The sequence below is a fragment of the Bos indicus genome, chromosome 8 (genome assembly GCF_029378745.1).
Source record: "Bos indicus isolate NIAB-ARS_2022 breed Sahiwal x Tharparkar chromosome 8, NIAB-ARS_B.indTharparkar_mat_pri_1.0, whole genome shotgun sequence".
Taxonomy (NCBI): Eukaryota; Metazoa; Chordata; class Mammalia; order Artiodactyla; family Bovidae; genus Bos; species Bos indicus.
In genome coordinates this window covers 76,928,798-76,955,671 of record NC_091767.1, presented here as the reverse complement: position 1 = coordinate 76,955,671, position 26,874 = coordinate 76,928,798, and the positions used below count along the sequence as shown (strand labels likewise).

The 26,874-nt window shown below is 36.0% G+C and overlaps 1 protein-coding gene across 5 annotated transcripts in view; it reads left to right on the top strand.

Moving 5' to 3' along the window:
* GKAP1 (G kinase anchoring protein 1) overlaps nucleotides 1–18,965 on the top strand; it is a 92,034-nt gene extending 73,069 nt beyond the window's left edge. For 4 of the 5 annotated variants that reach the window (XM_070795036.1, XM_019966471.2, XM_019966469.2 and 1 more), the window contains 5 exons: nucleotides 8,161–8,262; nucleotides 11,980–12,043; nucleotides 15,599–15,669; nucleotides 16,174–16,251; nucleotides 18,650–18,965. In XM_070795036.1, the coding sequence (XP_070651137.1) occupies nucleotides 8,161–8,262; nucleotides 11,980–12,043; nucleotides 15,599–15,669; nucleotides 16,174–16,251; nucleotides 18,650–18,697 (363 nt within the window). In that variant the 3' untranslated portion in view covers nucleotides 18,698–18,965. The remainder of the gene's footprint in view (nucleotides 1–8,160; nucleotides 8,263–11,979; nucleotides 12,044–15,598; nucleotides 15,670–16,173; nucleotides 16,252–18,649) is intronic. The other variant, XM_019966470.2, reaches the window with a different exon arrangement.
* Nucleotides 18,966–26,874: the final 7,909 nt, after the last annotated feature.

Sequence of the window (26,874 nt, the reverse complement as noted above, 5' to 3'; positions counted from 1 at the left end):
TTTGTCATCTCATTCAGTGTAGTGGGGGGAAAAGGAATATTGAGGCCATTAAAAAATACTCTCTTTTTATCTACCTCCATCCTCTCCTCCTCACACTCCTTTTTCAGGGAAAACCTTTTTGCAAATGTTAAAATCATTTTAAACTGTGTATTAGTGTACCAGAAATTTTTAAAGGTGAAAAATACATCCATGATAATTCAATCAGTCTTTAACATTTGGTTTCATTTTTGTATAGTACTTTTCCAGGGAAACACTACATGCTTAGGTATTTTAAAAATCACTAACAATAAGGAATATAGTTTTTGTAGCCCCTTTTCTAAACTGTAGTTATATTCTGTCAAGTCAACATTCTGTAATTGTTCATTACTCAGTATTTTTTTAAACTATTTTCTGTAAGTTTTTTTTAAGGTTTATTGTTTTATTTATTTTGGCTCTGCTGGGTCTTTGTTACTGCGCACATGGGCTTTCTCTAGTTGGAATGAGCAGGGGTTACTCTTTGTAACCCCTATGGTGTGCAGGCTTCTCATTGTGGTGGCTTTTCTTCTGCAGGGCACAGGCTCTAGGTACTTGGGCTTGGTAGTTGTACCAAGGACCTAGGGCACAGGCTCAATAGTTATGGTACACTGGTTTAGTTGTTCCAAGGCATATGAGATCTTCCCAGACCAGGGATCAAACGCATGTGCCCTGCATTGGCAGGCAGATTCTTAATCACTGGACCACCAGGGAAGCCCTGTTACTGTATTATTGAACATCTAGGTTGTTTAGAACTGGTCACCTGGTATTCATCTATTTACTTTTTTGATGAATTTGTCCTCGGAGTAAATACATTCTTAAAAATAGTTGCATCAAAGCGTGTAAACACCTGTATTGCTCTTGATATGTATCAACATTGTCTTCTGGCAGCAGAATGTGAAGTTACTAACTTCTCCACAGCTTCACTGTGTGTGTTTGTGTGCGCGCGTGTATGTGTGCACACATGGCATGCGTGCTGAGTGACTTCAGTCATGTCCAACTTTGCGACGCCATGGACTGTAGCCCATCAGGCTCCTCTGTCCATGGGATTCTCCAGGCAAGAATACTCAAGTGGGTAGCCAATCCCTTCTCCAGGGGATCTCCCCGACCCAGGGATCGAACCCAGGTCTCCTGCATTGCAGGTGGGCTCTTTACCATCTGAGCCACCGGGGAAGCCCACAGCTTCACTGGCCTTCCCTGTCAATGGTCTTTAGGGCTCTGTTTTATTAACTGCCTTTGTAGCGTATTTCACTCTGTTGTTCTATGAATACCTTAGCCTCACTATGCTGAAACTTGAGGTCATCATTTACTTTCCAAACCAAGCATTCAACTTGACCTCATCATTTCTGTTTGGGGTTTTGTCATTTTATCCAGATATTCTGACTGTGAATCTCCCTTTTCACTTTTCTGTTTCTCAAAGTTTGGGAATTTTTAATCTCTGAAATAGTTCTCAGATATATCTTCTCTTCCACTTTAACATTTCTCTAATTTAGAATCTCATTATCTCTTACTGGTATTATTTCAGTAACCTAATAAGACTTCCTGCCTCCTGCCTTCTAATTCTAGGTAATTTATCTTATACACTGTTAATAGATGACTTTTTAAAGAGTAAGACTTCCATCCTGCCACACCATGTCCTTAAGCTTCAGTGTCTGTTGAATCATTTACTAAAGCCCTCAAGCTTTTCAAATGAAGAGTCCCAATCCATTTAACCAGTCCTAAAATAAATTTAGTAGGTTGCTACCAGCACTCTCAAAAAAAAGTCATCAGCATATATGACATCTTTTCATATTTTATGAAATTTGTTCCAGTGTACATATGTTTATATACATAAATACAAATATGTATACATACACTGACATGTTTATGTATTGAGTCATGATGTAAAACATTCCTTAACGTGGATCACTGTCAAACAAGTTTGAAAGCATTGTTCTACAGTGTAGCTTCAGCCTAAATAACTTTAGTCATACTCTTTCCAGTTTTTTCTTCTAGCCAGACCAGAGCACTCCTGTCACAATGTTAAATCTTTCCCAGCTTTGCTCAAAGTTCATTTCACATGTCATCTACCCTGATGCTTTCTCACATTTCCCTGTTCCAGCCCCAAACACAGAAAACCTGGATATGATCTTTCCTTTTTTCTCTATACCCTATAGCATTTTGGTTTTCTTATGGCACATTTCACACAGCACATTTTTATTTGTTGTTTGTAGACTACAGATCCCTTGTGGACATAGATTTATACACCTTTTTATTTTCATTTTAGTATAATCTACTTAGAAGATAATTTTAAATTTTAATGAAATATAACATTTCATAAAAAATGAGTGTACCTTATAACAGTAAGATTTTCTGTTTTAAAAACTGCCAATTATTGTAAAAATTCTAGAAATAACTGCTAAGAACTTATAATGCAAAAATAAATATTTGAGGGCTTAATATATGTTTGCTAGATATTATATTAAGTACTTAAATTTATTATTTCATCTAATTCTCACAATTAACTGTGAAGATAACAGGTATCTTTATGATCGCCAGTTTGCAGATACAGTAGGAGAAAAACTGACCCTAATCTCATTCAATTTAAGTCTGAATTTGGCAATAAGGAGTTCATGATCTGAGCCACAGTTAGCTCCCGGTCTTGTTTTTGCTGACTGTATAGAGCTTCTCCATCTTTGGCTGCAAAGAATATAATCAATCTGATTTTGGTGTTGACCATCTGGTGATGTCCATGTGTAGAGTCTTCTCTTGTGTTATTGAAAGAGGGTGTTTGCTATGACCAGTGCATTCTTTCGGCAAAACTCTATTAGACTTTGCCCTGCTTCATTCTGTATTCCAAGGCCAAATTTGCCTGTTACCCCAGGTATTTCTTGACTTCCTACTTTTGCATTCCAGTCCCCTATAATGAAAAGGACATCTTTTTTGGGTGTTAGTTCTAAAAGGTCTTGTAGGTCTTCATAGAACCATTCAACTTCAGCTTCTTCAGCATTACTGGTTGGGGAATAGACTTGGATTACTGTGATATTGAATGGTTTGCCTTGGAAACAGAGATTATTCTGTCGTTTTTGAGATTGCATCCAAGTACTGCATTTCGGACTCTTTTGTTGACCATGATGGCTACTCCGTTTCTTCTAAGGGATTCCTGCCCACAGTAGTAGATATAATGGTCATCTGAGTTAAATTCACCCATTCCAGTCCATTTTAGTATGCTGATTCCTAGAATGTCAACATTCACTCTCCATCTCCTGTTTGACCACTTCCAATTTGCCTTGATTCATGGACCTAACATTCAAGGTTCCTATGCAATATTGTTCTTTACAGCATCAGACCTTGCTTCTATCACCAGTCACATCCACAACTGGGTATTGTTTTTGCTTTGGCTCCATCCCTTCATTCTTTCTGGAGTTATTTCTCCACTGATCTCCAGTAGCATATTGGGCACCTGCTAACCTGGGAATTCCTCTTTCAGTATCTTGTCATTTTGCCTTTTCATACTGTTCATGGGGTTCTCAAGGCAAGAACACTGAAGTGGTTTGCCATTCCCTTCTTCAGTGGACCACATTCTGTTAGACCTCTCCACCATGACCTGTCTGCCGGAGCCAGCCGGCAAAGTCGATCAGGTCCCGAGAACGTGCACGGCGGGGCTAAGAAAGAAACTAAAGCAAGAGACTACAAAGATGGGGTCGAGAGGTTCAGACACGTCACCACGAAGGGACGCAGTCTGACACCAACTTTATTCAACATCTCATATTTATACAGAAAAGCGTAAGAAAGACAAGACAGTTGACATTTTTTCTTCGTTGGCCTATACATCTTACAAACAGTCACAAGAAATCTTGAGAGCATGGGAATGGCTCCCTGTTATTACTTCTTACACCAGATAACATTTCTCTGTGCGTGAGAAGTTTGCACAGAACTCCAGGTGCCTGCAGTAAATAAGCGCCTAATCTCTGGGGTGGCGGGACAGAGAGCTATGTTTGCAAGCAAACCCTCAAGGACTGAGGCAGCTCCCAGAGCTGTGTCCTTCGGACAAAGGACCCCGTTCTCACGGGCAGCTCCCCGCACCTGTCCATCTTGGGTGGCCCCACAGGGCATGGCTTAGTTTTACTGAGTTAGACCAGGCATGGTCCGTGTGATTAGATTGACTAGTTTTCTGTGATTATGGTTTCAGTGTGTCTGCCTTGCATCAGATGTCCTCTTGCATTCAGGTATGACCTAAATCAAATCCCTTATGATTATACAGTGGAAGTGAGAAATAGATTTAAGGGACTAGATCTGATAGATAGAGTGCCTGATAAACTATGGACCGAGGCTTGTGACATTGTACAGGAGACAGGGATCAAGACCATCCCCATGGAAAAGAAATGCAAAAAAGCAAAATGGCTGTCTGGGGAGAAAGAGAAGCAAAAAGCAAAGGAAAAAAGGAAAGATATAAGCATCTGAATGCAGAGTTCCAAAGAATAACAAGAAAAGAAAGCCTTCCTCAGCGATCAGTGCAAAGAAATAGAGGAAAACAACAGAATGGGAAAGATTAGAGATCTCTTCAAGAAAATTAGAGATACCAAGGGAACATTTCATGCAAAGATGGGCTCAATAAAGGACAGAAATGGTATGGACCTAACAGAAGCAGAAGATATTAAGAAGAGGTAGCAAGAATACACAGAAGAACTGTACAAAAAAGATCTTCACGACCCAGATAATCACGATGGTGTGATCACTGACCTAGAGCCAGACATCCTGGAATGTGAAGTCAAGTGGGCCTTAGAAAACATCACTACGAACAAAGCTAGTGGAGGTGACGGAATTCCAGTTGAGCTATTTCCAATCCTAAAAGATGATGCTGTGAAAGTGCTGCACTCGATATGCCAGCAAATTTGGAAAACTCAGCAGAGGCCACAGGACTGGAAAAGGTCAGTTTTCATTCCAATCCCAAAGAAAGGCAATGCCAAAGAATGCTCAAACTACTGCACAATTGCACTCACCTCACACACTAGCAAAGTAATGCTCAAAATTCTCCAAGCCAGGCTTCAGCAGTATGTGAACTGTTGAACTTCCAGATGTTCAAGCTGGTTTTAGAAAAGGCAGAGGAACCAGAGATCAAATTGGCAACATCCGCTGGTGGATCATCGAAAAAGCAAGAGAGTTCCAGAAAAACATGTATTTCTGCTTTGTTGACTATGCCAAAGCCTTTGATTGTGTGGATCACAATAAACTTTGGAAAATTCTGAAAGAGATGGGAATACCAGACCACCTGACCTGCCTCTTGAGAAATCTGTATGCAGGTCAGGAAGCAACAGTTAGAACTGGACATGGAACAACAGACTGATTCTAAATAACAAAAGGAGTACGTCAAGGCACCATACTCTGCTTATTTAACTTAGATGCGGAGTACATATGAGAAACACTGGGCTGGATGAAGCACAAGCTGGAATCAAGATTGCTGGGAGAAATATCAATAACCTCAGATATGCAGATGGTACCACCCTTATGGCAGAAAGTGAAGAACTAAAAAGCCTCTTGATGAAAGTGAAAGAGGAGAATGAAAGAGTTGGCTTAAAGCTCAACATTCAGAAAACGAAGATCATGGCATCCGGTCCCATCGCTTCATGTCAAACAGATAGGGAAACAGCGGCTGACTTTATTTTTTGGGGGCTCCAAAATCACTGCAGATGGTGATTGCAGCCATGAAATTAAAAGACACTTACTTCTTGGAAGGAAAGTTATGACCAACCTAGGCAGCATATTGAAAAGCAGAGACATTACTTTGTCAACGAAGGTCTATCTAGTCAAGGCTATGGTTTTTCCAGTGGTCATGTATGGATGTGAGAGTTGGACTATAAAGAAAGCTGAGCGCCGAAGAATTGATGCTTCTGAACTGTGGTGTTGGAGAAGACTCTTGAGAGTCCCTTGGACTGCAAGGAGATCCATCCTGTCCATCCTAAAGGAGATCAGTCCATCCTAAAGGAGATCAGTCCTGGATGTTCATTGGAAGGACTGATGTTGAAGCTGAAACTCCCATACTTTGGCCACCTGATGTGAAGAGCTGACTCGTTTAAGAAGACCCTGATGCTGGGAAAGATTGAGGGCAGAAGGAGAAGGGGACAACAAAGAAGAAGGTGGTTGGATGGCATCACCGACTCAATGGACATGGGTTTGGGTGAACTCTGGGAGTTGGTGATGGACAGGGAGGCCTAGCGTGCTGTGGTTCATGGGATCTCTAAGAGTCAGACACGACTGAGTGACTGGACTAAACTGGTGGCTCAGTGGTAAAGAATCCACCTGCAATGCAGAAAACATGGGTTTGATCCCTGAGTCAGGAAGATTCCTTGGAGAGGAAAGTGACAAGGCACACCAGTATTCTTACCTGGGAAATCCCATGGACAGAGGTGCCTGGTGTGTACAGTTCATGGGTGCACAGAAGAGTAGGACACTACTTCACAACTAAATAACAAAACATAATTTTTGGTGATTTCCACCCTTATTGTTGGGCATTTAAATTTATTTCCATTTTTTTGTTGTAATCTTCCGTGAACACTTTCATAGATACTCCCCCCTCACTTACCTATTTAGATGAATTCCTAGAAGTAAGATTCCTGGGCCTCGCTTATCTATTTAGATAAATTCCTAGAAATGAGTTTCCTGGGCCATTATAATAGTATGTATATTGCTAATTTTGATCCAAATTTTTTTTCTAAAATCATATACTGTCATCTTTATCTCTAGGCTTCAGCTATGCTTGCCTCTCTACTAGCCTTCAAACGCTCTAGCTCTTTTCTGCCTCAGGGCCTTTGTATTAATACATGCTCTTCTTTCTACCCGGAAGGCTCTTACCTCCCTCCACTTTTTACTTAGGCAGTTCCAACCCAGTCACTCTAGGTTCATCTTACAAGTGTCAGGACCTCAGAGAAAGCTTCTCTGATCCACTAGGGAATAACCCACATTATTTCCTACTGTTTCTTTTCTTCATTGCTTAAACCCCATTTCTAATTGCAGCGTTTCAAAATGTAATATCTGCCTTCTCCACCAGACAAATCCCATGAGGGCAAGAATCTTTTCAGTTCTGTTCACTGTTGTATACCCAGCACCTAGCAGCTAGGTGCTCAATGAGCATTTTGTTTTAATTTATTTATTTTTTACAGAATCAGTGAGTATTTTTGGAATAAAATTATGTTGCCATGTTACTCATTAGATAAAGAGAACCAATATATATTCTTATGAAGTATGACTTTTGGTTTGTTTTTTTTTTTTTGCATTTAAGATGGCAGGGATTTAATTTGATTTTTCCTAGTTAGCCATTTGTCCCATATCCTACCATTATTCTGTAATTCAGTCTTTTCTCACTTTAAAATATAGTTAGTTATAATAAATTCTTAAACCTCTTTCTGGACTTGCTTTTCGGGTACATTGCTTTGTCAACCTAGGTACCATGACATGCTATTTTAATCATTTTTGCTATATAATATATAATTACTTGATAGGCAGATTCTACTGCATTAACTTTTGTTTCTATCCTGTGTTCTCTCAGATAAAATTTTGACTATCTTGCTAAGTTCCAAAGAAGAAAACTCTATTGAAATTGTGTTGAATGTACAAACTAATATTTAGTATTGCCATCTACAAACATGCTTTGTTCTATCCTTTTCAATATTTTATCATTCATTGATCCTGAAAATTACTAAATTTTATTCTTTGGGATTTTTTTTTATTGCTGTCAGGATAAAATGTTTTTTTCTTATATGTGTTAATTGATGATATAGTAAAAAAACTAATTTGGGGTTTTGTATTGTTATTTGTTTTTTACTTTTCTCATAAGTTTTCAGTTCTTTTAGGTTTTTAAGATAAACTAATAACAACTTGTCACAAACCACTTTTAGTATGTTTATTCCAGGATGGAAATATCTCAAAGCTCTCATATTGTTCTAGGTTACATTTGTAGTTTGAGATTAGGCATAAATATCTTATTTGCTTGTACTGTCCACAGTTACAGTTGTAAAATTGAGTACAAGTTGAAATGTAGTTAACAGTTTAGGTTGCTTTAGAAAATGAATTAAAATTGGGATTTTTTCCTCTTAAACCTTTAGTAAAGGATATTGTAAATCAGACATGACAAAACTGTCTTATTTCTAAAATGGTGTTTTCCCTGTTTAGGAAGTAGTTCTAAAAGATGGAAGAATTGAAAGATTAAAGTTGGAACTTGAACGAAAAGATGCTGAAATCCAGAAGCTGAAAAATGTGATTGCTCAGTGGGAGGTTTGTATATATTTAGCATTGTAAACTAAAAAATTCTATAAATTTGTACATTTTCTGTTTTTATTATATGCAAATATATTTAATGTTTGATAGAAACAATATCTGCTATTTAGGTTTCTAGCTCATTGATTATATATAATCTGAATGATAATGTATTTTTATCATAGTAAAATAGGTATAACATTAAGTTTGCCATTTTGACCATTTTTAAGCATATAATTCAGTGGCATTAAGTGTTGTATAACCATCACCACTATCTGTTTCCAGAACGTTTTCATCATCCCAAACAGAAACTCTGTACCCATTGAACTCCCTATTTTTCCTTGTACTGCAGTCCTTGACCTCTAACCTCTGTGACTTTGCCTGTTCTAGGTACTTCATATAAGTGGAGTCATATGATATTTGTCCTTTTGTGGTCTGACTTACTTCACTTGCCATGTTTTCAACATGTATATCCATGTTATAGCATATATCAGAACTTCATTCCTTTTTATGGCTGAGTAATACTTCACTGTGTGTTTATACCACTCTTTTTCATTCATCTGTTGATGGACACTCATATTGTTTCTACCTTTTGGCTATTGTGAATAATGTAGCCATGAACATTGATGTCAAGTATCTGAGTCCTTGCTTTCCTTTCTTTTGGTATATACATAAGAGTGGAATTGTTGGATCATATGGTAATTCTGTGTTTAACTTTTAAAAAAAATTTTAATGTTTTTAATTGGATTATAATTGCTTTACAATGTTGCGTTAGTTTCTACTGTACAACAACGTGAATCAGCTATATGTGTACATACATACCCTCCCTCTTGAGCATGCCCCCATTCCACCCTTCTTGGTCATCACAGAGCACCAAGCTGTGCTCCCTATGCTAAGTAACAGCTTCCCACTAGCTATCTGTTTTACACAAGATAGTGTATATAATGTCAGTGCTACTGTCTCAACTCATGTGGTAATTCTGTTTAACTTTTTAAGGAACCATCAGACTTTGCATAGCAGTTGCACCATGTTGCTTTTCCCCCAGCAATGCATAAGGTTACCAGTTTCTTCATATCCTCACCAACACATGTTATTTATACAGTTTATTTTAACCACAGAACTATTACTCTTCTCCTTTCTCAGGCTTTAAAAAAAATTTATTCATCTCAAGTAGCATTCTTTTTTTGAACTAATATTGATTCACTCAACGATTATTTGTTGAATGCCTGTAATATGCCAACTGCTTTTCTGGGTCCTGTATGAAGAAAAATATGTCAGGTTCCAGCTCTGAAGGTTCTTACATTTCCCTTCCTCTTGTACTTGTGCCTTTAAGAATCATCCCTGTTAAAAACCCTCCTGAACTTCAACCACTTCTCCCTTTTCTTGTCATTTATATTTTATTTTGCTTTTGTTGAACACTTACCATGAGTTAGACACAGTGAATGCAAAGGTGAATTAGTAAGAAGGTCATACTCTAATGGAGAAGATAAATCATGTAAATAATTGCGGTACAATGTAGAATTTGTGACAGATTTGACAGAGGGTTCTAGAAACAGGAATAAATCTGTTGCTATTGAAAATTGCTAAGGATTTTCATCCAAAAAAAAGAGATAGTTTTCCCACATTGAACAGTGCATACAAAGGGAAGAGAATGGGAGGAAATGCATTGTTGCTGACATTTAGAGAAATGGGAAGCTGTAGGAGAGATTAGAGATGTTAGTTGAGGTGAGAATATGAAGGTATTTGCATTTTAGACAAGGAGAGGGCAGTAAAGGTTTTAGAAAGAAAGTGACCTGAGAGTTGTTTAGTGGAAGGTAATGCACATAGCTGAGGCCTAGAATGAAGACAAATCTGGTAACATAATTAACAGGTATTGAATGTTAAGAGGAAGAACACGTTTTTAACTGGTTTGGGAAATGGGAACTAACAGATGGTATTTAGACATGTTGAATTTGAAATGGCTGTGGATGTGGGTGTAGATGTTCAGGATGTTGAACATCTGTGTTGGACACTGTGGAGTCACAACATATATGTATTTGTGTTCTCTTTTTCATGAAGTTAAAAGTACTAATGAGGACACTATATTCCATGTGTTCTTTGTTATAAATTGCATAGTACCAGGATTTTATACTTTAAGGTTTTCATGGACATTAATACATTTCCTGTTCAGGATTATATATGCAAAACTATGTTATTTTTATGAGCAGTATAAAGAATTTTCACGGGTAATTTTGATCATTTACAATCTTTCCTTTATGAACTGGCTTTAGACCTTGACGAGTAACTAAAGATATGCCTCCCTATATACACTGATCTGAACCTTGGACAAAGGCTTGAGCTCAAGAAACAGTTTGATAAGATATTAATGTTGATTGAAGCCCTGAGAGTGAGAATTTCATAATGGATACAGTTCTATATTCCCAGTAGATATATTTCTATATTCATAATGAGTATAGTTGTAATTGATTGTATATGTTTTCCCCTTCATATTTTGGTGTTTCCAGTGGACTTACCTCCCTCCTTCATTTCCTAGCTTCTCAAAAGTCCAAAAGTCCTACTACCTTTTATGTTCACTATGCTTGCTTCTTCCATTCAGTGTATTGTCTGCAGTATCACTGAATAACATTATTGCTTTATCCTCACCAATTTACTGGACATAGTATTTAGTAAAAGTCATCTGCTGGACTTAATTTAAAATACATCAAGTTTGTTTTATAAGGAAGATTTTTGAATCTGGTAACTTCTGTATATATCTGTGTACCTGTTGAGAGAAGAAATGACAAGTTTCTTATATTAATCTATTTTCTTTTACCTCCTCTATTTCTATAATTATTAAATATATTATTTTCTCTAATGTATTAATTTGTTAAATATAAATAGTTCAGTGTGTGCTTTATGTTGAATAAAGGTACTATAGGGTTAAAATTCTCTGGAATCTGATGTTAATGTGGGAATACAATTCCTAAATTGTTTATAATGTATAATTGTGTCATTTGTGTAGTTTGAAAAGAAATTAAGCCATTTTTTAAAAGTTGAAAATAACTGAAAAATATTTCAGTAGATTACTCATTTCAGCCAAAAATTATTTTAACAGTATTTAATGAAATAACAAAAGATTAGTAAAGCCTTAACTGATCAAATACAGAACTGTACTGTACAGTAACCACTGCACATGGTATAAAATTAATATGCTACATGAATTTTAAACAAAATAAAAATTTTAATTTGTATAAGTAAAGGTTAAATAAATTGAAATTTTAATTTAATAAAACTAAAAACAAGTAAAAGTCATTTTCTCAGTAACACTGGCTACGTTTCTAGTAGTTAGTAGTCACATATTGAACAGTAGCAGTTATAGAAAAGATACAGAGAGTTCTAGTATAGTACTGTATAGAACTGTGCATCGTTTTTATTTTTGTTTTCATGTAATTATTTGAATTGTATAAGGATTTTATTCAAGGAGGAAAAGTGACTCTTCAGAAAAATTTAGTTTTATTCTCTTTTCTCCACTTTTATCCTACTCTATTTATTCAGTCACCTATAATGTTGATATATATATTATTATACCAGGGATTTAAATAATATTTCTGAGTACATTTTCCTTCATCTTGTTTCTTTCAGAAGTAATTTATGTCTTTGAGCAAGTCTAGGATTCATAGCTCCATGAATTGGTAGTAAGGCATTTATCACATCATATACTTTTTAAAAAATTAAATCTTTTTATTTGATTATTAGGCAAAGTATAAAGAAGTAAAGGCAAGAAATGCACAGTTATTGAAAATGCTTCAGGAAGGTGAAAGTAAGTGATTTCTGTTTTTAGAATTAATCTTAAAAATATTTGAAGATAACTTTCCAAGATGTATGATTTATTAACTCAACAAAATAAAAAGGTTTCCCAAAATGGTATAAACTGGATTGTTTTTGATAATTTTATGATTACAAGTCTCTCTTACAGCACCTTAGTATTACACAAGTTTACAACTATTGAGGTAAGAAACTCTTGAAATTTCAATTCTTATAAATTATTGGACTACATTTAGAGGGAAAACAGGAATAACATTTTCTTAAGATTCTATTTATTAATAGAGAAGGCCTATCATCATTTCAGCTTTTCCTTCTCCCCTGTCTCTCTGCCCCCACTCTTCATCCTTTTGTGGCCACTCTAAACTTTTGGCTATAGATCACCAGTAGGAAGCCAAGGAACTCAATCAAAAATGACTAGAGATAATAACATTAGTAAAGTTGATGTTATATGAAACTCCCCACATCAGCTGCATTTCTGAATATGTATACCAGATGGCATTGATCTTGAAAGCTCTGTGAAAAATTTACATTAAGAACAAGTGTGTATTAAATTTGTAAAAGAAAATGATGAACCATATAAGACATAAAGACATGAATAGATGAGAAAATCTTTTATATAGATGAAATTAAGTATAACAGTTTCCCTTGTTTACAAATGTTAATGAAATCCCAAATGTAGCTCCTGTGAGTACTGTATAGCACTTAAGAAATTAAGAATTTATGAAGCACACCTTAAAAGATAGGTAAACAAGGTACCTAAAATTGTTTCAGATATGAAGATACTGGGAGTGGAATTGTCCAACCAAAATTTAAACTATATTAAATAGCAGTTATTAAAACAATATGAGTAAAAACCAGAAATCCTGTCCAATTGAATAGAATCAGTGCAGTTCAGTTCAGTCACTCAGTCATGTCCAACTCTTTGCGACCCCATGAATCGCAGCACACCAGGCCTCCCTGTCCATCACCAACTCCTGGAGTTCACTCAAACTCACGTCCATCGCGTCGGTGATGCCATCCAGCCATCTCATCCTCTGTCGTCCCCTTCTCCTCCTGCCCCCAATCCCTCCCAGTATCAGAGTCTTTTCCATTGAGTCAGCCCTTCACATGAGGTGGCCAAAGTATTGGAGTTTCAGCTTTAGCATCATTCCTTCCAAAGAACACCCAGGACTGATCTCCTTTAGGATGGACTGGTTGGATCTCCTTGCAGTCCAAGGGACTCTCAAGAGTCTTCTCCAACACCACAGTTCAAAAGCATCAATTCTTCGGCGCTCAGCCTTCTTCACAGTCCAACTCTCACATCCATACATGACCACTGGAAAAACCATAGCCTTTACTAGACAGACCTTTGTTGGCAAAGTAATATCTCTGCTTTTCAATATGCTATCTAGGTTGGTCATAACTTTTCTTCCAAGGAGTAAGCGTCTTTTAATTTCATTGCTGCGGTCACCATCTGCAGTGATTTTGGAGCCCCAAAAAATAAAGTCTGACACTGTTTCCCCATCTATTTCCCATGAATTGAATAGAATAGTCTTAAAGTAGAGTCAAACATTTTTTATAATTTTACTATTTTTATAATGTAACTTAACTGTTACACAGCTTAACTGTGATAAAATAGAAGTTAAATAATAATGGGAAATGACATTATTTGAACAGTTATCAACATCCTGAGATGAATTTAAATTTATGCATGTCACTGAGCTCCATGTGGATCATTTAATGAATAACGTTATGAATATAAAATAATGTTTACAAGATACATTTCTAATTGAAGAAATTAAGGATATCATTGAATACTGGATGTATGATTTTTAAATATGTAAAAATAAAGTAATATTCCTTAGGGAAAAAGTTGTGAAAAATGAGGTTAACTGATAAAAACTTATTCTCAAAAATAGACTAAAATGGCTACCATAGTAATACTGGTGTCCATACTCCATACTGTAAGTCATCCAAGTAGAATAATTTTATATAGAACTACTACACGAAAAATACAGTATATTAGAGTATACAGACATTAGCATTTATAATATAAATATAAATGTAAATATAGTCAGTTCTATTATAATACAATATGTGTTCCTAAAAATCAGTAACCTTTACGAAATCATAGTTAAAGACCACAAAATTTATAGAGAAAATGGAATTAGCATACAACATTTAAAGGTTTCGTTGGTGACACATGAAAAAAATTGCGAACTTAATTAAAAAGGTAACAGTTTTATTCATGTTAAAATGGTTAAACACATAAATACTATAATAAATATGGCACTTTACTTTGAAGACACCCTAAAGTTTGCTGTAGAAGTTGGTTTCAGAAGGGTTGCAGCTTGTGTTTGTTACTATTAAGTGATGGAATGATGGAAAGTAGGTGTGGTTCTTGACATAGTGAACTGAAATAGCTGGTAGTTAATTTCAGGTGTGTGCATGGCTGCAGTTTTCTGTGTTCATGGAATTGTGCTTAAAACAAGTATACAGTTCATGTTGTTCTCTGATGTATCAGTCTCTTTGAAACACAAAACAGCATTACAGAAAAACGGTAGTTAATATATGACATGATTGTTAAAAATCACTTATTTCTCAATGAGTATGCTTAATTCTGAGGATGAAGGAGTAGAAAGTGTAATTTGTAAAAGTTCCCAGTTTGAGTTTTGAGAGACTGTGATTTGTTTCTTAACACAGCATCTCACCTTAGTGCATATCAAACTGGGAAAAATTTGAATGACAGTGTTACATTGGAAGAGCTGTGGTGATAGAGATTTCTTGCTTTCCTAAAGAGGGAAAAACCTTTAGACAAGTGAATAGTTCTGAAACTATAGATATTACATGATTGACTGTGCTCATATGAGCTACATTTATTTGATAGTGCTTTAATGGTATGAATTGGGTGGTGGCTCAGAGGTTAAAGTGCCTGCAATGCGGGAGGCCCGGGTTCAGTCTTTGGGTTAGGAAGATCCCCCTGGAGAAGGAAATGGCAATCCACTCCAGTATTCTTGCCTGGAGAATCCCATGGACGGAGGAGCCTGGTAGCCTACAGTCCACGGGGTCACAAAGAGTTGGACACGACTGAGCAACTTTACTCACTTCACTTTAATGGTATGAAAAGTCAGATGGAAATAATTTTTGTGGGCCTTAGAGTATGCACAATTGACAATTTTAACAACAACAACAAAAAACACAGTATGTTGTTTTTAAGTTTGACTAGTCTAGGTATTTAAAAGTTTTTTTCTCTACGTGAAATGTTTTATTTACTCCGTCCTTATCCTTTTAGTATAGATGGAAAAAATCAATCTTTTATCATATCTGCACAATTAATATTTTACCACCACAGAAAATGTAAATTTTCCAATGAAAACTGCTGTGGTGATAATAATGATCAGAATTTACCAGTGGAAATAAAGAGGTATATATAGGTTCAGGAATACAGTCATTAAGTATGAGGACAATTTAATCTTTGCCTGACTGCGCTGCTATCTTGGTTCACCGAAAGTATTATTAAAGTATCTGAGTGATTGGAAAGATTATACTGCTGTTTTTCCTTTTTTGTCAGTGAAAGATAAAGCAGAAATACTTCTGCAAGTTGATGAATCACAAAGTATCAAGAATGAGCTAACAATACAGGTAAGGAAAACTATTTATTCTTTTGTCCTGAATTAGGAAACTTGACTAAACAAAAATACAGCCCTTCAGCACTGCAAAAAAATGTTTTAAACCATACTTCATTATCACTGTGCCATGCTGTAACAAATGAATGAAGATTCTGTTTACTGTGCTAAGAGAGGTGTATGTGTCCTAAAGAATAGGGGAAGATAAGGTTGTATTTTAGTTGATGTGGACTATGAATATAGACATAGAAAGGGCAGGTAGAATTTACCGTGTTCATATACTTGATTTTCTCCCCTTCCCATCCTTATCCTGTGGTCTTGTCTTAGAACAGTGAACTGGTCCTGCCTGTCTTTATAATATACAGCTGAGCAAAATGCCTAATTGAAGTTGTATGTGGGGAGAGAGGTTCTCTTCTGATACTCATTAATCTAGTAATCAAAAATCATCATTGCGAGTAAGTGTTAAGAAATAAAGAGTATTGATCAAAAAAGTCTCTTTTAATTGAATATTTGGTTATAGGTAACTTCACTTCATGCTGCATTAGAACAAGAAAGATCTAAAGTGAAAGTGTTACAAGCAGAATTAGCCAAATATCAGGTATGCTTTTATAAGTGTTTTCATCACAAATAATACATTTAGAATAGGTATATACATATGAGGATAAATGTACTATTTTATTCTTAGGCCATAATTTATTCACCAAATTTGTTATTACTGGTTATCTAGTTTACATATTAGAAAATGTTAATTCTAGATATTGGTATATACAGTAATATCTAAAGTAGTTCAACATGGTCTTTGGTGCTACATAGATGATGTGGTGTATGTGCCAGTGCATCCTATTGAGGGAAGGTACATAATGATGTTTATCCCGTTACATTGTAAGTTTGACCACTTGGGTACAGCAATATCTTTTAGATATCTTATGATAAAGATATCTTCCCCCTTTGTAATCAATAAAATGTGATATTATAGTTTGAGATTGTGTGAATATTCTTTTCTTTTTACTCAATGGTTTTAGCATCCATTGATGATATTTATAACAGTTATTATTTTGGTAGTTGCAAAAGAGTGATTTTTCTAATTCTATCGTTTCTTCTGCATTTACAAGCTGGCATTGAGTATTTTTTTCTGGATGAAGCCATAAATAATGTCATGGCTTTCTTTCAGTATATGTGTACATGTGTGAATATATACAAACATATATATATTTGTGTATACATATGTATGTGTGTCTATGTCATGATATAAAATGAGTTAATTAGTGTGGAGTCATAGTCAAAAAAGTTTGAAAGCCACTACTGGTGGACTAGAGAACATAAAAGTTGTTTAGCTCCAGCTTTTGACATCTCATCAGTCCAGGAAGGAAGATTCCCTTTGTCTGGGAAGCTCTGAAAAGGATTGTTGAATTATTATTATTTTTAAAAAACTCTTGTTTAGAAGTGAAGTTAGAGTTTTAAGCTGTATAACATTGGTAAATATATATAGTGAATATCTACCTTGTAGAAAGTTTTTTAGTAACTTTATTTTTTATTTCCCTGCTGTCAGGAAATAAATCTTGTTCTTAATACCTGTCATTATACATCTCAAGTTTTACATAATCTCTTCAGATTTTTTCCTGTGGATAAATCTTTTCAAAACTTTTATTTGTTTAGGAGTGAATAATAGAATTGTTTATTTGATTTTTTTTTTTAAAAGAAGGTTGGTATAGATATGTTTTTGAACTCTGGGAGGGAAGTTATAGGCAGAAAAAGGATGGAACAAGAGAAGCTGCCAACATTATTAAATGGGTCTGGGTTCCTTGTGCCCCTCATATAACCACCACTCTGAGAAATGTACTTTCACAGGCAAATCATTCCCAAATTTGGCTGATCATCAGAATCTCTTGGGAACTTTTTGAATTACAGATTGTTCAGCCCACTCCTAATTATCATAAATAGGTTGGGACAAAGTCTGGGCATCAGAATTTTTAAAATATTACTACTTAGGTGATTCTAGTGATTAAGTTTAGGTATCTTTGCCATAGTTTATAAAAATGAAAAATTATTAAATTATTATAAATACCTTTACTATTAGTGTTAGTCACTCAGTCATGTCTGATTCTTTGTGAGACCATGGACTGTAGCCTGCCAGGCTCCTCTGTCCATGGAATTCTCCAGGCAAGAATACTAGAGTGGGTAGCCATTCCCTTCTCCAGGGGTTCTTCCCAACACAGGGATCAAACCCAGATCTCCCACTTCAGGCAGATTCTTTACCAACTGAGCCACCAGGGAAGCCCCCATCAAAGCATTATTTATGGTTAAAATGGAGGGTAGAATAGTTATGGATGATTAAATTCTCTTTTTTGTACCTTTGTGCTTTTCATATTTTTAAAATAAATATTTGCTTTTTGAATCAGAGTAAGGCAGAAAATGTTACATTAAAAGTAATTAATGAAAAATTACTTTCTGTCTTTTAAGCTACCTTTCTCTTTCTTTGGCTCAAGTTAAGTACCATTGATAGAGTTTCATTTGGGGCAAATTAAATAGATTTTTATATGTCACTGAACAATATGAAAAGTGTAATATCTTTTCAAGCCATTGATGAACAAAATCAGATTTCTAATGCTGTCTTACATGAACAGAACTATACAACACTTGGATTGGAAATTGGATTACCAGAAGCAATTCCCCAAATTTGCTGACCATGTGGAGCAAGTTGTTTATTTTAGCATTGATCAAAATTTTTATTTTTTAAAAAGATCTTGGACAGTGCAGATGAACTCTAAAAGACAAGATACTGGTAATCATAGTAAATCCAGACTAATTCAAATAGATAGCTGTTTTCTACCACCTACTTTAACCATTGATATCTGATAATTCAAATTTGCAACAAACTCAAAAAGAAGTTCCTTTCTTTTCATAGTCAAAAATGCCTTTGATCTCATTTATTCTTAAAAGGAAAATTCCCTCCAAAATGTTACTTTCTAAATAATTTACCCTATTTCTCTTTGCAGGGTGGCAGAAAAGGGAAAAGAAACTCTGAATCCGACCAGTGTAGGTGATTCCATTAGCCTTTGAGGTCAACACAAAAGGAAAACTTTCAGGGTTTTGCAAAAATGTATATATTTAATGCTGTGCAACTGCTGAACTATGCAGTTTTTGTTGAAATTTAAAATGATTAGCTCACTAACAGTCTATAATTTTATGTCCTTTTGGCTTAAAGTGAAAATAATAAAAATAGAATTCCAGCAAAAACTGATTATTGTATACTATTCATACTTCTTATCACTTTAGTTTTTCATCAGTCAATAAAATTTACTCTTCCATTAATATGTTTGGTTTTTTAAATTTCAGAAACAATGTGAAAGTGTGGTTTTTGTTCATAGCACAATCAGTTACTTGGATTTCACTGAATATTTGCTTGGCACTTTGTCCATCCTGAACCTTATAAGCTAAGCTAAGCTAAGTCACTTCAGTCGTGTCCGACTCTGTGCGACCCCATAGACAGCAGCCCACCAGGCTCTCCCGTCCCTGGGATTCTCCAGGCAAGAACACTGGAGTGGGTTGCCATTTCCTTCTCCAATGCATGAAAGTGAAAAGTGAAAGTGAAGTCGCTCAGTTATGTCCAACTCGTAGCGACCCCATGGACTGCAGCCTACCAGGCTCCTCTGTCCATGGGATTTTCCAGGCAAGAGTACTGGAGTGGGGTGCCATTGCCTTCTCCAATAGGACATACAATATATTGCCAAATGGCCTATGTTCAGGCAAAACAGAAGATGGGGGTAGGAATGATTACCAAAAATAATTACCATACATATTAGAGTGTGATTTCACATTGTTTGGAAATTGAGAAAACTTGCATGAGATGGTTTTTGGAGGGTGGATACCTTTTCTGTAAATTTTTTGAGAAGCATCCCAGGCAGAAGAAGCAAAATCTGGGCAGAAATATTTATGTAAAGAATAGTCTGACTTGAGGACCAAAATGTGACACACTGAGAATAGGAAGGGTGTTGATTGGGGGGGAGTGAAGATAGACTTTTCATTAGTATAATCAATTAGTAGTTTATGGGATTGAACTTTTTTTTAGTGTAGTCAGTGAAATACAAATATGATTCATTAAAATATAGAGAGTTTTTTTGTTTTATAACAAAGATAAACATGTAAATATTGGTACTGGCCTCCAAAACCAGCATTATAAGAAAGACTCCACTTCATGACAGTCTTCAGGAAAAATACTTTATGTCATCATTACTTACATGTCTGGCTTCTTCCATCAGGTTACATGAACCTTGCAAAGAACTGTGACTTACTGTTCTCAATGTGGCACAGAGTAGATGTTAAATAATTATTTATTTAATTAATTGGTAAAGTAGTAAAGATTTCGAAGATAATTTCCCTCTAATTTACCTTTGATTAAGAATAGGTACCATCACAACCTAATTAATTAATTATATTTGGTAATCCATGATACCATATTTTTCTACCCAGTGATGAATAAAATCAAATTTCTCATGTTGACTTATATAAACAAGCTATTCAATAGAACTTGAATAGTTTCCATTATAATTGAATTACCAGTGCCCATCATATTCTCATCTGCTTTTGATTATCTACCTGTACACTATCCATTTGGCACATTATCTAACATCTAGCACAGTGCCTGGCACATATTTCAATAAATATGCCGTTTTCTACTAGTGTGAATATCAGACTTCACTGGTGGCTCAACAGTAAAGAATCTGCCTGCAACGCGAGATGTGGGTTCAGTCTCTGGGTTGGGAAGATGCCCTGGAGAAAGAAATGGCAACCCACTCCAGTATTCTTACCTGGATTCCATGGTCAGAGGAGCCTGGCTACCATCCATGGATTTGCAAAGAGTCGGACATGACTTGGCGACTAAAAGACGACAACTAGTGTGTATATAGTTTAAAATCACCTGGGCACGTAGAAAATTTCATTTATTCTCAGGAGAACTGCATTCATGACTTTGTTTTCCCCCCTGAATTTTTTTTCCTTGATTTATGTATCCACTCCTATGGATAATCTATTACTTCCAGGCCAGTGTATCAACAGAAAAAGCTTTATCTAGTAAGAGATAGAAAAGACAGTCAGTGATCGGTTAATGAATTATTCTGTTTGATTTATCAGGCATTCTGTGTAATTAAATACCATTCCTCAGATTCTTTTCTATTTTCTGAATGTTCAGTGAAATTATTGATAGCTTATTATGTGCTAGGCACTGTGCTAAGTACTAGAGATATAAATATGTCCACAATGAATTGGAAGAAAATAGAAATATGAAGAAATATTCATAAAATATTCCAGTAAATAATGATATATTCAAATTGTTATTGGGGTACAGAAGAAAATACATGTTATTATTTTAAATATTTTAGATACCTTCTATGGGATCTTTTACATTTTCTATAGTGTGTTAGTAATAGCCAACACTCATGAACTACAGCTGTGTTCAAGTCCCTGTATAGCTGTATGGCCTTGGCTCATACTAAATATGCATGAAATTGCAGCATGAAATTTGGTATCAATTGAGAACAGCTAGTGAAAGTATTGGGTAAAAACTGTGTAAGATGTCATTTTTACCTTCAAATTATTTTCTGTCTAATATGAATAAAAGCATAGCACATAAATAACTAAAATTCAAGATAGAATACAGTAGATTGCATAACAATTATATGGAAGTAAGAGAGTATCTTTGTTCAGTGTATTTTATATTCTTATTAAAACAATAATGTTTTAACTGGTTAATAGGTAGCTTTCCCAAAGAGTTTTAAAGGGCAGAGGTTGTTTGATGAGAAAGGAAAAATTTAAAAGTGGGGTAAAGGAAAAGCAATGTATGTGTTCAGGGAATAGAAAGATAGCAAGGCATGGGTTGAGAAAATTGAGTGTCTTCATTTTCCCTGGAGCATAGGAAAGTAATGAGATAGCCAGAAAGGTTGTTTGGGGATAGCTACCCTTCATCTGAAATTTTAGATTAAGAAATCTATGCATAATTTGGTAGGCATGTGGAAACCATTAAAAGTTTATATACAGCGAAGTGATGTAATCAAAGTTGTCCTTTAAGAAGATTGAAAAGGCAATGATGTAATAGGAATTATTGAAGAATAAATTTGGAAATATCAAGGAAGCTTTTATAATAGTAGAAACAGGAGGTAAAGAGGATCTGATCTAGGGAGGTGGCGGTGGGATTCAGAAAATGAGATAAAAAACATTCTCAGGGTGGAATCTAACAAACTGGGGTAGAGGAAAAGAACAAGGGCATCAGAGGTGAAAACAAGACCTCAAGCCTAAATGAGAGTAAGAGTGCGAGTGCCATTAGTAGGGTACACTGATAGCTGGCTTTGCCTACAGAGTATCTGAAAGTAGAGAGTCCAAGAAGTTGGAAATACAGATCTGGTCCTTTGAAGGAAGGCTGGAGTTACAGATTTGGGATCCATCTACAATTAAGTTGTATAAATAGTTGATACGCCCAAAGGAAGAAGGTTTTGAAGAGAAATACTGCTGAGAGCAGACTGGAAGGAAACAGGTGAGAAGGGTGGGACATGTGGTAATGAATGTTGCATAGAGGTCTCAAGTTATGACTGAGGATAACTATTCAATTTAACAACTAAAGAATATGACCTTCAGAATAGCTTTTTCAGTGGCACAGAGCAAGGCATTGAGGGAAAAAACTGTAACACTTTTTGGCAGTTACAAGACAGGGGCTCCAAGGTGCTTTGAAGGGACTACAGAATTGAGTGAGGGTTGGTCAGTTTAAATTTAAGACTGAGTAGACTTTTATGACAATATGTTCATGAAACAAAAGGAGCCAGTTAAGAAAAGAATGAGACTAGGGGAATGGTCAGAGAAGGCAATGGCAACCCAGTCCAGTACTCTTGCCTGGAAAATCCCATGGGCGGAGGAGCCTGGTGAGCTGCAGTCCATGGGGTCGCTACAAGTTGGACACGACTAAGCGACTTCACTTTCACTTTTCACTTTCATGCATTGGAGAAGGAAATGGCAACCCACTCCAGTGTTCTTGCCTGGAGAATCCCAGGGACGGGGGAGCCTGGTGGGCTGCCGTCTGTGGGGTCGCACAGAGTCAGACACGACTTAGCAGCAGCAGCAGCAGGGGAATAGTGGGCTTGCTTCAGAGCTCATCAATTAAGTATTTACTTTGTTGTTGTTGTTGTTTAGTCGCTAAGTTGTGTCTGACTCTTTTGCATCCCCATACCCTGTAGCCTGCCAGGCTCCTCCGTCCATGAGCTTTCCCAGGAAAGAATTCTGGAGTGGGTTGCCATCTCCTTCTCCAGGGGATCTTCCCAACCCAAGGATACAACCCACATCTCCTGCATTGCAGGTGGATTCTTTACCACTGAGCCACCAGAGAAGCCCTAAAATCACCTGGGAGATTTATAAAAGAAAAAGTACCAACACCTGTGCCTCATCCAATACTAATTCATCAGAATCGGTGAAAAGTGGGGTCCAGAAATAAATATTTCTTAAACTCCCAAGGTGATGCTAATTGTGTAGCATCCAACTTGGATACCAACTACCACTTGAGCAGAGAAACTCAATACATACGTCAAACAAATGCATTTTGGTTGTTTTGAGTGGGACATTTTATAAAGTACACGGCAATTTGTCTTTAAGACAACATTCTGGCAAAATTTTTGCAGGATTGCTATCAGTTATGGAGTGTTTCCATCATTAAATTTATCACAAGTGATAGTGTATACTTCTGTACTATTTTACAATAAACATTATTTTTGTAACTTTTAATAAAAGATAAAAACATTCAATAATTACATTTTATAAGATAAATTTGCATTGCAGGCAGATTCTTTACCACTAAGCCACTTGGGAAGCTCTAGGTATTTATTTGCCATTGTGTAATTTGGTTTCCTTATCAACACTGTTTGATTCATAGTTTAATTCTAAATTAAGCTGGTTTCTATTAATGGAGTTATTGCCTTTTCCATATAACAGTTTAAGAATGGTTAAGCAGAACTCAAGGGCTTAAAAAAGAAATATAAAATGATTTTGTGATCAGACATTAGTAAACTTCAATGAAGAAATAATTCCTGAAGCAACAGACAGAAAGTGAACGATCCTCCAAAGTCTGTAAATTACTGAGGGATTGTCCTGGGGTAAATTTTTAATTGAATTTAAAATGTTATTTACTTAAAGTTAACACTTCGAGTATGGTTTTTATGAAGTAGATGCCCATATGTACTACTAGCAACCTTGTACTTAGATTTCTGCCTTTTGGAAAAGCACTATAGTAATATGTTTCAGGAGCCAGAAAAATGTTTATACCCACTGCTTCCCAATATTGGATAATTGATCCTAAGAAAACAGTTTGAGAGAAGAATAAACTTTAAAAGATCTATACAGGTAGAACAGTAAGTATAACAGGGAACCATGGAGTAACCCAGATGCATAGTTTCAGTGCCTAATATAAATTAATGATAACACATCAATGGGATTACTATGTAGCCTTTTAAAAAGGTATAATTTGAATAACTGTAAAAACATTGAATATCTTGAACAAAGTTTAAGTACAAAGACAAAATAAAAATTTGTACACTCATTATAGCTAATGTGAAAATATATATATGTATATGGATAAATTAGAAAGTAGTAATTCCCAAATAAAACTGCTTGTGTTGGGATGGGGGAATATGGAGAAGTATGGATGGGTTTTCCCCCTAAATTTTATCTAACATACCATTTTTTTATAATTAAAAAAAGGAAAAAATACTACTGCTTGGATTTGTGTTAAATAATTTCCTGTTATGGAAGTAGGTTATAATAACATTTATTTTTTTGACATGTTCAACTGAATTGTGTTAATATACAACATCTCCTGGACATGGAGGTTTTGTTTTTTAATCTAGGACTCTTCACTATAATAGAACTGAACCAGGGAAGGCGGCTTTGTGAATCAAAATGACTGTGAGGCTGCAACAAAACTTGTAAAATTGTAATCAATTTTGATGATTTTTCCTTGCTTGATGATTTCCTTTCCTTTTGATGATTTTCCTAGCTTGATGTTTCCCTTGTTATACTTCTCATTCAAAAAATTTCAGAACTTTAGAAGTTTATTAGTGACATCTATTCAAAAATTAGTTTTTTGATATGCGTATTAAAAACTAAAATGTGAATTATTTTATTGTATAAATTATGGTATGCTCCCTACTCTGAACTGGTTAAGGAAGACATAATTTTCTCCTTGATACCTCACTGTACGTAATACGTAGTGATTATACAATTTTATATAAAATTAATTTTTATAACTTTATTGAGATACAATTAGCATACAACTGCACATGATATATGGAATAAGTAAACATAATCTGATTTTAGTACTTTGAAATTTGTTAAGATATGCTTCACGCACCAATATATCATCTAACTAGTATATGTTATTTGTGGGCTCAAAAAGGATATGTATTATGCAGTTGTTGGGTGCAGTATTCTACAATGTACAATTAGATTGACTTTCTTCAAATCTTCTATATCCTTAATTATTCTCTGTGCTTTTTTCTATCAGTTATTGAGACACATATGCTGAAATCTAACAGTGATTGTGGATTTGTCTACTTTTTAAAAATGTTTGTCAGTTCTACTTTTGAGGTACATACAAATTTAAAATTGCTTTCTATTCTTGGTGATTTTATTTTTACAAAGTGACTGTCACTAATATGTTTTTTTGCCTTAAAAGTATTTCATCCAGTATTATATCCACATTAGTTTTTAAATAGATGTTTTCTAAACAGCATAGTACGCTGTTTTTAAAAATCCCAGTCTGACAAACTTTATTTCGGATGATTTTTCTCATTTTCTTTCAGTGACTGACTTCCTGACCTCTTCCTTTGTTTGGCCTTCAGTGCTTTTAAGAAGTCCGTCAACCTTTTAGCTTTTCAAACAGAAAAGTTTGTCTAAATAAGCTGGTTTATCATATCCCTGGAAAAGGAAAAATAAAAATTCTATTTTTTCTATTTCCTTAATGGACTTATAATTACTGTTTATAGTACAAAAAGTTGATTTCAGATACAGAGTTGCTATTTTTTAAAATTTCTTTTTCCAATTTGTTAGTAAAATTTGTTCTTTAAAAAAATTTGTTTTTAATTGGTGAAAAATTTCTTTCCAATTTTGTGTTGGTTTCTGCTGTACAGTGGGGCTTCCCCAATTGCTCAGTATCTGCCTGCTAATGCAGGAGTGTGAAGTGTGAAAGTTGCTCAGTTGTGTCTGACTCTTTGCCCACCCCATGGACTCCATGGAATACTCCAGGCCAGAATACTGGAGTCGATAGCCTTTCCCTTCTCCAGGGGATCTTCCCAACCCAGGGATTGAACCCAGGTCTCCCCCAGTGCTTTTGAACTGTGGTGTTAGAGAAGACTCTTGAGAGTCCCTTGGACTGCAAGGAGATCCAGCCAGTCCATCCTAAAGCAGATCAGTCCTGGGTGTTCATTGGAAGGACTGATGTTGAAGCTGAAACTCCAGTACTTTGGCTACCTGATGTGAAGAGCTGACTCATTGGAAAAGACCCTGATGCTAGGAAAGATTGAGGGCAGGAGGAGAAGGAGATGACAGAGGATGAGATGGTTGGATGGCATCACCGACTCAATGGACTTGGGTTTGGGTAGACTCTGGCAGTTGGTGATGGACAGGGAGGCCTGGCGTGCTGCGATTCTTGGGGTTGCAAAGAGCTGGACACAACTGAGCGACTGAACTGAACTGAACTCCCCCATTGCAGGCGGATTCTTTACCAGCTGAGCCACAAGGGAAGTACAAGAATACTGGAGTGCGTAGCCTATCCCTCCTCCAGGGGATCTTTCCTACCCAGGAATCAAACCGGGGTCTCTTGCATTGCGGGTGGATTCCTTACCAGGTGAGATATTAGGGAAGTGTGGGTTCAATCCCTGGGTCAGGAAGATCCCCTGGAGAAGGAAATGGCAACCCACTCCAGTCTTCTTTCCTGGAATATCCCATGGACAGATGAGCCTGGTGGCCTATAGTCCATGTGGCTGCAAGGAATCGGACAGGGCTGAGCATGCACGCTGCTCTACAACACTAATCACTCATGATTATATGTATCCCTTCCCTCCTGAGCCGCCTCCACTCCCCCCATCCCATCCCTCTAGGTCATCACAGAGCACCAGGCTGGGCTCCCTGTGTTATTTAGCAACTTCTCAGTAGCTATTTTACGCATGATAGTGTATATATGTCATTGCTA